Source organism: Sabethes cyaneus, chromosome 3 (assembly GCF_943734655.1).
Source record: "Sabethes cyaneus chromosome 3, idSabCyanKW18_F2, whole genome shotgun sequence".
Classification (NCBI taxonomy): domain Eukaryota; kingdom Metazoa; phylum Arthropoda; class Insecta; order Diptera; family Culicidae; genus Sabethes; species Sabethes cyaneus.
Window position 1 is genome coordinate 174688230 of NC_071355.1, and position 12816 is coordinate 174701045.

The window sequence follows — 12816 nt, forward strand, 5'->3', positions numbered from 1 at the left end:
GCACAAGACTCCAACAGAGAGTTAAATCCCCAAACAAAGCATAATCTTTCTCCAATAATCGCAGTCACTACTGCGGAGAGAAATTTAAATAAAATAATCCTTGTATTGCTTCGCCGGGTTCGTTCTACTACTCGTTATTCTACTTTCTACCGATGATAGGAAGAGAAAAAGATCCTTCTGTTAAGTACGAAAGTTTCACTTTCGTGCTAGCTTCCAGTTTCTAGGACCCCCACTTGCTTGCTCGTTCGGAGATGACGACTGACCAAACCGCAAAAAAAAACAATTGAAACGTGTGCTTTGAACATCCTTACCGTGTCGAAATAGCAAAAGCAGCCGCTCGCTCGGGCATTACCATTTTGCAGTTTCCGGAAAAACAAGCTTCGGCATTAAAATTTTCCACCTCCATTGATGTTAGCCTGTGTTAGCGCACACCGTCGGTATATCCTGCGCTGCTGTTGTCGGCACTGCCACTGTGAATTCAAAACAGATCGCCTCCATTCGGTTCTCCCCGGGCGCACGACTGCACGGCTGGCTGTGCCAAGCAGAAATAAAAAGATTTTCCCCGTAAGCCCGTGTGAGATTACATTTGAGCATCATTTTCCCTCTCTTCGAGCGGGTTGATGTAAACTCGGCTTTGTTTAATTTCCCGCCGAGTGATTTATTGAGCTTGTAAATGTTGAGTTTTGCATACAAAACTCGACAGGGTTCGAGGAATGTATGCATGGAAGCAAAAGCTTAGTTCCTAAGACCCACTGCTGTTGCTATTGCTGCTGCTGATGGGGCGGCTAGCTGAACGGGGAAAACCTTGACTATTTTTTCGAGGATACAACCCCACACGGTGTGTAGCAGAGCTTGAAAGTGGATTAAATGATTAAGTACTCTGGTGTAGGCACATCCTGCCGTGGTAATGGGCCTCTCGGCGCACATTTGCGTAATGGATGTTTAGTAGAAGAAAATTTCAGAATGTAATCCATTGAAATTTTATTCGAAAAGCGGATGTGTTATACTTAAAAGTGATTCATTGACGTCGGCGTGATTTTATTTGTTTTTTAACTTTATGAAATATATCATGTTAATCAGATATGTAACAACATGAAAAGAATGAATATATAACTAGATGAAGGCACGTCTTAGTAGAAAGTACGATGAGCCAGAGTGAAACAAGTATGAACATTTTATGCATGGAATAGATCGAAGAAACAGTAAAAGCTCCCACTGTGCAACTTTTGTATTATTACGGACCAGCAAGAAATGCTATTCAGAGTGAAAAAAAAGTTTCAAACGTATGTCACTCATCGGATAATGATGGATATTATTTTTCAATGTTTTATAGTGATATGAATCATTACCTCTGGTTTTATCATGGTGTCGCGCATTACCAAGATGAAACAAGTCAAAAACTACTTATAGCTAGCTATAAAACCTTAATAAAACTGTTAATAAAGCAAAATTATTGTGTTTACTAATATTACCATGATAAAACTGGTTGGCAGTGAAACATCTAAAACTTACTAAAAGTGGGACGTAACAATACAACATGGTTTTTTGTGAAGGCATATTGCCAATTTTCTGCATTTTTTGGTCGCCAATCAACAATTCATCAAATCAAACTGAGTTGCAGAAAGGAAGTTATTATTTATCGGTTTTCAGTATGCAATATGTCAGTATGCAACTAGAATGATTTTGCTAGAAACTAAGATTGACTAATCGAATATATCTATTTGATTTAAATAAGGCCATAGCGAAGTATTTTTAAAGGTTTTGTCCCCTCCCTTAATTTTATTAGTAAAATCAATTGTCTGTGGGCTCTACAGCCTGAAAAACTCGAAAAACGAGTGTACGAGTTGAGTTCACGCTTCTAGCACGACACAGAAATGGAAATTCAAACAATGGAATTCCCGAAAATCGTCCAAAAAAATTTTCATTCGTTTTCGTCTTTTTTTCGTAGATTTTTTTGCATGGAAAATAATAACGTATATATTAAAAGCAAGAATTGATTCGGTTTTCACGTTTAAACTTAAAATAAAAAAGCTTAAAACCAAGTTTTTTTTGCTCGATAAAAAATTCACTTTGTTTTTTTTTGCCCCACCCCCCCCCCCCCCCTTCAGTGGCCGAACACCGGAAGGACAAAAACTTTATAAAATATTTGTAATGGCCTATTTGATTTTCAAAAATTGCGTAGTTATGATGGCGCGTTAATCTTAGGCACTTATCATTCCAATATGCGCAATAAAATTTAATGCGCATATGCTGCTGAACATTTCTTTCGGATATTTTATTATGGGCGCTGTAAGTCAAATCGACCAGGATGATCTCCCAAGTAACAATCTGGGTTTTAGTACACTCTTATGATGGAATTTAAGACCAAAATTGGTCATGAAGACCACCATAAGAGTACAATAAAACTCACATTGTTGCTTGGCTGGGTGATATAGCGTTTTACACAGCAAACTTTATGCTTTATATCTTTGTCGAACAAAGTGAAAACCTTAATTAGACTAAGACGGTTGCCGTGAATCAGCGAAAAGCATTACTGGTTTTTTTGGTGCTTTTAGAAAAGCGTAAACCGTAAAGCGTAAAGGTTATAAAAACCTTCTGAAGAGTGGGCCTTTTGGTTGAAATGGAGTTTTAGAGCGGTCATCAGAAGATTCTAGTGGACTTCAAAGTTTCATTAGCGGGTTTATGAAATTGATCTTGAATACTACAGAGGAACGTAATAAAACTTAAATTGCTGCTAGTATAAGCTAAATGAATGTTAGGTAAACTGTTGTTTAAACTAGAATTTGATTAAATTTTATTTCTTTCTTTATAGACTCCACATTCTGGGGCGTGGTACACAAATTACGTAACGCAAACCTTGCGGTTTTTTACCCTCTCCCTCCCCTATACAACAATAAGTAACACTTAGCATAACTCTCCATTAAATTACGTAACGCTAACTAAACCTACCTTCGTATCTCAACATTGAATTGCATGTAAGTCGTATAAACCGTTTAATTTTTTTCTATTCAAAGAAATTCAACAACAATTAATAATGAAGCGTCGACAAATATTGGGCTCAAATGGTTTGTAATAATTAAAAAGGTAGTAGTATCATCTTCATTAGCTATAAATTGTAGTTTTGAATCGTAATCTTCATTAGTTTTCATTATTCATTCGATTCGTTATTTTCGCCTACCAACATGTCCTTTCGTCGTATTTTAAGTGCTCTGATTTTATTACGTAACCATTCTCATGATTCCCCCTTCCCCCAATGAAACTACAATTAACGATAGCTCCGAATACGATTAAAATTCGACCCGGAACATTCGGTATGAACTGCAGATCGTTGAATTTCGTGGGTGGCGACCGGATACCTCCCGAAACATCGAAACTTCGAAAAAGTATCGTGGGAAAGATGTGTCGCAAATTCGTAAAGATTTGTCGCAACGACGAATTCGACAATTAAACAATCCATAAGTTGCCGAGAACTTCCTGCCCCTGTTGGATGAGACTTTACGTCGACTCATAAAGACCGATAACCCGGGATACGTTCTGCCAACAATGAGGCTGCAACTTCTGTGCTAGGTGAAAAAACCCCGAATACAAGAAATGCGATGGAGAGAAAAAAAGACTATTTGGTCAAATGTCGACGAGTAGGGAACGAATTGACCACGATCCTAAAGGGAAAAAGCGTCAGAAGGAGGACTGAAATCGTGAAGAACTGTTTTATGAGATTGAATAAGAAAGGTGAAATAATTTCGTCAATATAAAATATAGGAAATATAGTGGTAGGCGCTACATTGCGCTATTATGTCTATAAGGTGATTTCCCGTGTCCTGTTTTGTAAACTGATACCGTTAGCGGAGTCCTTCGTCGGTGGGTACCAAGTTTGTTTTTGTGAGGGTCGCTACACGACGGATCAGATGTTTACCCTTCGTCTGGTACTACACAAGTTCCGGGAGTACAACTTGCAGACTCATCACCTATTGATAGTCTTTAAGGCGACGTACGATTCAGTCAAACGAAATTAGGTGTAGTAGACAATGCCAGAACATGGTTTTGCGATGAAACTAATTACGCTAATTCGTGTAACGCTAGATGGGTCAAAATCATGCGTCAGAATAACGGGTGAGACCTTGGCCGCTTTCGTGATGTTGAATGAACTGAAGCAAGGAGATGCACTCTCTAACCTGCTATTCAACATTGCCTTGGAAGGTGCAATACGAACAGAAAACGTGGAAAGAAAAGAGACTACCATCACGAAATCTCACATGCTTGTTGGTTTTGCGGCTGACGTCGATACCATAGGAATCAACCGTAGAGCAGTGGCCTTTAGGTCCTTTAACCTTCCTAGAGACTTGAAATTTTCTGACTTTTCCTAACTTTAGAAAACTAGTATAGTGGGAGCATTTCAGCTTGCAGTGCCATCTAGAAGAGCCACAGCAAAAAAAGTTACACATAATGCATTGGGGTCGAAAACGACCCATGTTTTAAAATTGCTCTCATTCATCCATTTTCAATCCGAATTTTATTTTCTTTACCGCGTTTGAAATATATGACCCAGAACTAATGGCCACATCTGCATCGGCTCCGGAATATCCGCTACCAGGTCCCGGCTACATTTTAGTACTTTGAGATAATGTATTTTGCTGCACATCAAATCACATTGGATTGATAAAATAAGTCTAGTGGAAGTACAATGGGGACATTTTGGACCCCAATGGCTACTTCACCATCGGTTCCGGAACATTCGATACCCGGTTTTTGGGGGCAATTTTGAATTTTAGGATGATTTATCTTGCGGTACGTCAAATTGCGTTACCTTGAATATTAGACTATTGGAAATATGATAAAGACATTTTGAAGGCAAATGGACACATCAGCATCGGTTCCGTAAGATCCGGTACCTGATTCCGGGGGATATTTTTGGATTTTTAAAGAATTCATCTTGCGGCATATCAAATCATTACGCCTTCTCAGCAAACAATGCCTACCAGGAACTGCAGACCAGCGGGACTTTCCCATTCCCTGTTTTGCCAGATGAATGTCAGGTCGACTAACCCTTTTTCTTTATTATATGATAAAGTAAAGAGCGGCTGAAAAGGCGGTGACTACGAAAGGAAAAAATGATGAACCACGAAAAAAGGGCCAGCCTTCGAAGATATACTGTGTTCGAATAAAACAGGACCTATTGCTGGACATAGTTATCAGTTTTTAGAAAGTCAGCGTCAGTGCAGCCGCCAAGAGGTTTGGAAAAGTACACCACCAAAGGAAGGAGAACTCGGATAGCTGCTTAGGCTTCTAGATGTGTTTAGTACATTCGACGATCGCCTTTCTCGAGGTTACATGAATACGACTTAAACCAAGTACTCATTAGGAGGAGGTACTAAATGCGATAGGACTCGTATAGACAAAAAGCAATGCAAAGCCTTGGGTTATAGACGTCTTGTCACTTCTTTATCGACAGACTTCACAGCCGGTTATTAGAATACAGGACAATTACGAGATTAATGCAACGATCCTGCTGACTCCAGCAGACCCCCCCCCCCCCCCCCAACCCAAATGCGAGCATACGACGACTGATTTGTTACACCAGCATCGCATCTCTAAGGTAGCTAGGCACAAGCCTCGTGTAGGTAATAGTGTTGTAATTGAAGTCTGCAGTCGTATTCTTGTCGAAAGTCGTGCTTTCTGTGGACACCACAAGATTCTAAGGTCTGGTAAGCTTTGCCGTCATACTAAGTGTGTCTCTAGAGGTGCGAGACGTAGATGATGCTGTATACAGGACTTGCAAGCACTAGTCGTTTTTGATGGGATGTGTGTGAACTGCAGTTGTAGTTGTGAAAGATGAACCACGAGCTAGCGCAATTTTTCGGCGAACCCAGTATCTAGAAAGTCGCTAAAGCTGGAAGGGAAGAGTGAACGGGACATGTTGTGAAATGCCGGACGGTTATGAACCCCGATAAGACGGTGTTCACCGCGAATCTGGTTGGTACCAGACACAGAGGTGTGCAGCGTACTGGGTGGTTAGACCAAGTGGGGTAAGATCTAAGAAGTGTGGGACAATGTTGAGTCGGAGACAAATTGAGCATGTTGGTGGATCATTATTTTACAGGAGAACCCTGTACTTAACCCCTTGAACCCCAGACTTTTTCCAGCAAAGGTAAAAAGCTGAAACTTTCAGGAAAGTTTTGTTTTGGACCAACTAAGAAAAAACCGCATAGATGTATTTTTAATTTTGTCCCTATGTCCCGCAACTGTACGCTGAAAAAATGCAAACACATGGACTTAGAGGGGGGTGGAGGGATGGTATGCAGTTTTTACACAGCTCTGTCATTCCGGAGTGGTTAAAACATTAGATTCCAGAAAACCGAATCCGGAAATACTGTAATTGACGTTCCGCCTTCACCGGTTTCGCCTTTGCCATCCGAGGGCAAAGTTACTAGTTTGAGCAAACTGAAAATTAGCAAGACCTGTTATGTTTACACAGCCGTAATTTTGTTATCTGTAACATCGATACTTTAAAAAGAAACAGGCCGATTAGATTTTTTGTCAATCTTTTTTTGTTTCTTACCGTCCAAGTTCATATCTCAAACCTAGCCTTCTCTAGAATCGAGAGAAGGGTGCGTTGCGTTTTCGCAACGCTGGGAGGAAATGGCTGAAAGAGTATCGCACCAAGATAAGCAAGTAAGTACACATTGAAACAGTATATGAGTAGAAGCGAGCTGGAAAACCTGGTCACAAACGGCCATAAGGTGGTCGACAAGTGGAACCAGTTCTTCGACGAGTATTTTAATGGTGACAGAGCAAAAGAAGGCGGAACGAAAGTTAAACTGCAAGTGGCCACGAGCAATAATTGCGGCATGGCTCCCCATGTCGAAGTGATCTGGCTTGAAATTGGATAGCTGAAGAGTAACAGAGCCGCCGAAAAGGACCGACTCCCGACAGAACTCTACACAAATGATAAGGCACCACTATCCCTTATCCCTTAGCCACTCCCTCCAATTGTTTCTGTGGATTTCAGGGCAGCATACGATACAGTCGAGCATGAACAGCTGCGGCAGATAATGCGGGAGAGCGGAGACATACTAACGCGGCTGACCAAAGCTGCACGCAGAACGTTGCAACAAGAACATGGACTATCATGTATGTAATCCAGTGAGCGGGAATCGAAACGAGAGAAACGCTCTTCAGCACAAGTAAGTAACACCTAGCCTTCGCAGACGACCTTGACATTATTACTAGACACTTTGTGACAGCGGCAGCACTACGCGTCAGACTAAAAATGGAGACGAGGAAGACTTTTTATATTTACATGAAAGAATTGTAGGCTGATTCTGCTTGGAATTGCTCAAGACATGAAGTTGTTAGTTAGCACCGAAAACAATTAAGTTTAAATGAGTACCTACTATACGACGTTTAATATCTAGAGTTAATTAAACTGTGTATCATAACTATTATGACACCCAGATTTGTGGTTTACCACAGTAACTACAGTAAAGTTGTTAAATGTCTAGAAAAATAATATGTACACTAGAATCTCGTTTTACGTCCGTTCATTTTACGTGATTTCGTTTTACGTCACTTTTTTTACGTCCAAAACTTGAATTAACGTCCTCTCGTTTTACGTCCGAAATTTGAATTAACGTCTTCGGGAAAGTTACTTAAATGACTGCCGCCTTCAAGATGGTATGGAGCGCTCACTACGTGGCGCTAGCGTATATACAGTACTATTATACAAGCTTTATCTTGCGCTGCTGACTATTTAGAAAGTTGCGGTCTTCGTGAAGGTTACTCAAATGACTGCCGCCTTCAAGATGGTATGGAAAACAGCGCAGAATTGACTCACTACGTGGCGCTAGCGTATATGTAGCATTCTTATACAAGCTGTATCTTGCGCTGCTGGCTATCTAGAAAGTTGCAGTCTTCGGGAAGGTTACTTAAATAACTGCCGCCTTCAAGATGGTATGGAAAATTCAAGGTGGTATGGAACCGGCTGCACTAGTGTATGTTTTTTTGTATTTGCCATAACTCATGATCTTGGTTGTACAAGAAGTTCCTTTCTTCAGAAAGGTAGTTTAAGTTACCGAACCGTCCATTCATTTTACGTGATTTCATTTTATGTCCGATATTTGAATTAACGTCCTATCGATTTACGTCCAAAATTTGAATTAACGTGCAAGTTTTTGGGGCCGGGGAAGTTTCTTAGGATGATTGTGTATTTTTTATCCCTCGCTTTCCCGCTTGGTCAACCCTCCATAAAAATTCTACAAAATTTACACCCGTATTTTTTCAATTGGCACTTAGGGAGCCCCGTTTTGAGAAAGAGTGGTCCCAAATCCCAACTTTTGCCAAGCTTTCCTTCTTTAATAATTTATCACTTTTGAACCACTGAATTGATTTTTATTATTTTGGTACCAAATATGGAGTTAAAGCTCAAGGTTTTCATTGACTGCTCAAACATTTAAAATATTTTGACGTAGGACTACGTCTTTGTTTACTATACTGGAACTGGGTACCACTTTGTGAAAACGAAAATAGAAGTGTAACGTTTGAATGAAAGATTTCAAATGCGAATAACTACTAAACTACTGAACAAAACTGAACAATTTATATGTCGTTGGATAGATAAAATGACCAGCAATTTTAAGGGTGGATGAAAGAGCAATTTTAAGAAGGGCGTAAGAGGGGGAGCTCCTATACAAATGCAACACAAATTTCCTCAAAACTCGAGAACTAATCAAGCAAATGGAACCAAATTTGGCATATAAAGGTTTCAGAAGCCAAGAATTTTTTCTATTATAAATTGAGACCCCTTCCCTCTTTTGGAGGGGGGGCTCCCATACAAATGAAATTCAAATTTACTCATAACTCTAGAACTAATCAAGCAAAAGGAACCAAATTTGGCATGTAAGGGGTTTTGGAGGCAAGATTTTTTTCTATAGTGATTTTAGGCCTTTGCCTTCTTTAAGAAGGGGGATCCCATACAAATGAAATATAAGTATCCTCATAAATCGAGAACTTATCAAGCAAATGGAACCAAATTTGGCTTGTGGGTGTTTTTGGAGACATGAATTTATTTTACGATGCTTTGAGACCCCTTACCCCTGTGGTACGAGGATAAGGACTCTCATACAAATAAAACAGAAATTTTTCCGAGACTTCCTGAAGACCGTAACTTTCTAGATAGCCAGCAGAGCAAGGTATAGCTTGTATAAGAATGCTACATATACGCTAGCGCTACGTAGTAAGTCAATTCTGCGCTATTTTCCATACCATATTGAAGGCGGCAGTCATTCGAGAAACCTTCCCGAAGACCGTAACTTTCTAAATAGTCAGCAACGCCAGATAGAGCTTGTATAAGAATGCTACATATACGCTAGCGCTACGTAGTAAGTCAATTCTGCGCTATTTTCCATACCAACTTGAAGGCGGCAGTCATTTGAGTAACGTTCCCGGAGACCGCAACTTTCTAGATAGTCAGCAGCGCCAGATAGAGCTTGTATAAAAATGCTACATATACGCTAGCGCCACGTAGTGAGTCAATTCTGCGCATTTTCCATACTATCTTGAAGGTGGCAGTCATTTGAGTAACCTTCCCGAAGACCGCAACTTTCTAAACAGTCAGCAGCGCAAGATACAGCTTGTATAAGAATGCTACATATACGCTAGCGCCACGTAATGAGCGAATTCTGCGTTATTTTCCATACCATCTTGAAGGTGTCAGTCATTTGAGTAAACTTCCCGAAGACCGCAACATTCTAGATAGTCAGCAGCGCAAGATATGGCCTGCATAAGAGTACTACATATACACTAGCGCCACGTAGTGAGACAATTCTATAATCCATACAATCCGACGAAAAGCCCTTGATCTGCTAATCAACTTTGTCGAAGACACCAACGTGCTATACGGTCAGGATCACGAGTTATTCCATGTTGGAACCAATTATGTCAATTCGTCCACTTTTTTTACGTCCAAAACTTGAATTAACGTCCTCTCGTTTTACGTCCAAAATTTGAATTAACGTCCTCTCGTTTTACGTCCGAAATTTGAATTAACGTCCACTTTTTTTACGACCGATTTGATTTACGTCCCCCCAATAGTGGACGTAAAACGAGATTTGAGTGTATTCCAAAACATTGATACTCGATTTGAGTGATTCTCGTTGAAACGGGGCTACTACTCACACAACGTCTTCAAATATTGGATCTTTCGTACATGATGGTTTCAAAATGGTTAAAATCACTGAAAAAACATCGTCTTCGCCAGGAGCCGATTTTCACTTTAAAACCACCATTGGAATGAATATCTCATTTCATATAGCATTTTTTTTCTCAGTTTTCCAATGGTGAGCTTCAACCTAAAATCGGTTGTTGCGTTTATGCCACATGAATGGTGGATTTCTGATAGAATCAAATATGGTCGCCAAAGCCATACCCTTCCTCTTTACAAATCCGTGTTATTTGTTTCACGACAAATTTCGGAAATATCACAATAATTATATGAAAATTGTAAACTTTGCTACAGGTAATTTGTTGCTTCATTTAGTTAATGCCAATGCACACCTAATTGGATAAATGTATTTTTTAGCATTGATAAAATATAATATGGCGATTAAATCCAAGATAGTTGTCAAAAATTCACTCCATTTGTAAGCTCTGTTCTTCTACTTTAAAGAACCATGCCAATTGTTAGTTGTTTTATTGCAAATTTAGGAAAAATCGCATAATATAGATCTCAAAGTTTGCTACAAATGCAATTTTGTGAAATTGTCGGGTTCCTTGGTAAACGGGGGTCCACTTTTTCGAGATACTAAAAGTGTAATGTTTATTTTTTAACCATTTTCAACTAATCAAGTACAAAAGTTGTGAAGAATATTTAAGGATCTCGTGTTCTAAAATACTCTTCAAAACTTTTGTACCAAAGTGGCCTGTTTCAACGAGAATTGCTCATTCGTCAATAGCAGGACAGTGCCTAAATGAAATAAATTATAATGAATTTACCCACCTGCAACACGTTCGCCGCTTTGCACTTCAAAATTGCCGGTTTGTTCTTTATCACATACGTGCTTTGCGGTTCCACCAGAAAATAAGGCAGTGCACTGTCCCCTTTCCCGGTTCCGGTTTCCTCACCGATTTTACCAAAACTCTCGAATGCTTTATCTACCGGCAGAATATCACCTTCTTCTTCCTCACCGTATGAGTCTTCATCAACTTCCTCACCCTCATCGCTGGTTTCTTCCTCATAGTCAGCCTCGGTGGTAGCTTTGTTCTCAAATCTACCACCACCACCGCTCAGATAGGCACCCCCCTCAGAGGCGGATGAACGGTCGAAAAAATTATCCAAAGCCGCTGGATTGATTATTTTGTCATCCTCATAATTATCACTTCTAGAATCGTATTCGTCCTCTCCCTCCTCCTGTCTGGAAACACTCATCTCCGGTTGATTGTTTCGAGTAGTTCCACTTGTCATCTCGCTAGTGCCTTCCCGAGGGTGACTGTCGTACAGAATGTTTAAGTGTTCCTTCGGTCGGGCCATCCGTTCACCGTTCCTATCATCTGCTACCTGTGGCCGCGACCTCAAAATCAGCGAGTCGGGAGAGCTAAAATAATGATTAACAGGCTTGGGGTGTGAAGTGAATTTTCCGGCCGCACCGTCGAAGTTACTCCGCTCCAGACCAGATTTATCTCGCGTGGAAAAGGAGGACGAACTTTTCCACCCACCGATGCTGACAGTGGTCGGGCTGGGTGAACTCGGTGCGTTCTTTTCATCCATTGCCAACAACAATGGCGTTGACGAGGACGACGAAGCTATCGTCAGTTGACGGCCGAGGTTGCTGTTTGGCACGTTTCTTGGCGGTTGTTGCTGTTTGGCTGCGGAGGCCACGCTGAAAGTCGCGAAAAGTGCTGTCGTTGTCGCGAAAATGAAATATAGATTGAGGAAATACGATAATTTATAAGAAAGCTCCATTGTTTGGCCGTGCCTATCGGGAGGGGTTAGTGACGCGGAGGCGCACAGCTGAACAAATTTCCTGGTTTTTATGGTGCTACTGGTGATGGCAGGAGTTTTTCGCAGATGGAGGCATCTTCGCTGGGCTGCTTTGGGTGGCGCACTTGCTGCTTGTGTTGACTCTGGTCGGAAGCGGACCGGCTGCGATTGATGGCGACAAAGTGTTCATAATTTATGCAAGCAGAAGGACGGCGTATTTGACGTGAGCGATTCGGCGTCCTATTAAGCAGAGCACAACAGCAATGCACTGATGAATGTTGACTTTCGAGAAAACCTAGTGAAGTGGAAGAAAGCAAATACATTGTATTAGAAGTGAAATCAATTTTTCCAAAAAATATATTGCATTAATTTGTATCGAAACGAAGACTCGATATCTCATAACAACAATTGAACAACAATGCTGTAAATAGCATAAAGTTCCATGTAATATGTAAACTTGAATAACCACAATAAAAACTTTTCGGAAGTTCAACTTCAAAGTCTACTGTTAGACAAGGTCGGTTGAGAATGTTAAACTTTCGGGACCATATTCTGTTCACTGATAACGTAATTCACGCATTGCTAACCATTTCCGACGGTTTTCTCACAGTCATAATAATCGGAACCCAAAAAACGGCTGACGAAGCGTGAAAGGATAATAGACTGCTTAATAGAGAGGGCAGAACGAACGTTCCAAAATTTCGCCGGTTCTAGGCTGGTTCAAACACACATAGCTGAGTTATGCAAATTGAGAAAGTCAACTTTCTTATCTTTTGACTATTTTCATTGCTCACATGCACACTGACAGTAGAACAAGAACAGTTGGCCAAAACGGGCAATGTCAT

General features: G+C 40.5%; 1 protein-coding gene across 1 annotated transcript in view; it reads right to left on the reverse strand.

Moving 5' to 3' along the window:
- Positions 1-11953, reverse strand: part of LOC128740427 (netrin receptor unc-5-like) — a 249626-nt gene extending 237673 nt beyond the window's left edge. The window contains exon 1 of the mRNA XM_053835968.1: positions 10991-11953. Coding sequence (XP_053691943.1) covers positions 10991-11953 — 963 coding nt within the window. The remainder of the gene's footprint in view (positions 1-10990) is intronic.
- Between the last annotated feature and the right edge of the window lie 863 nt (positions 11954-12816).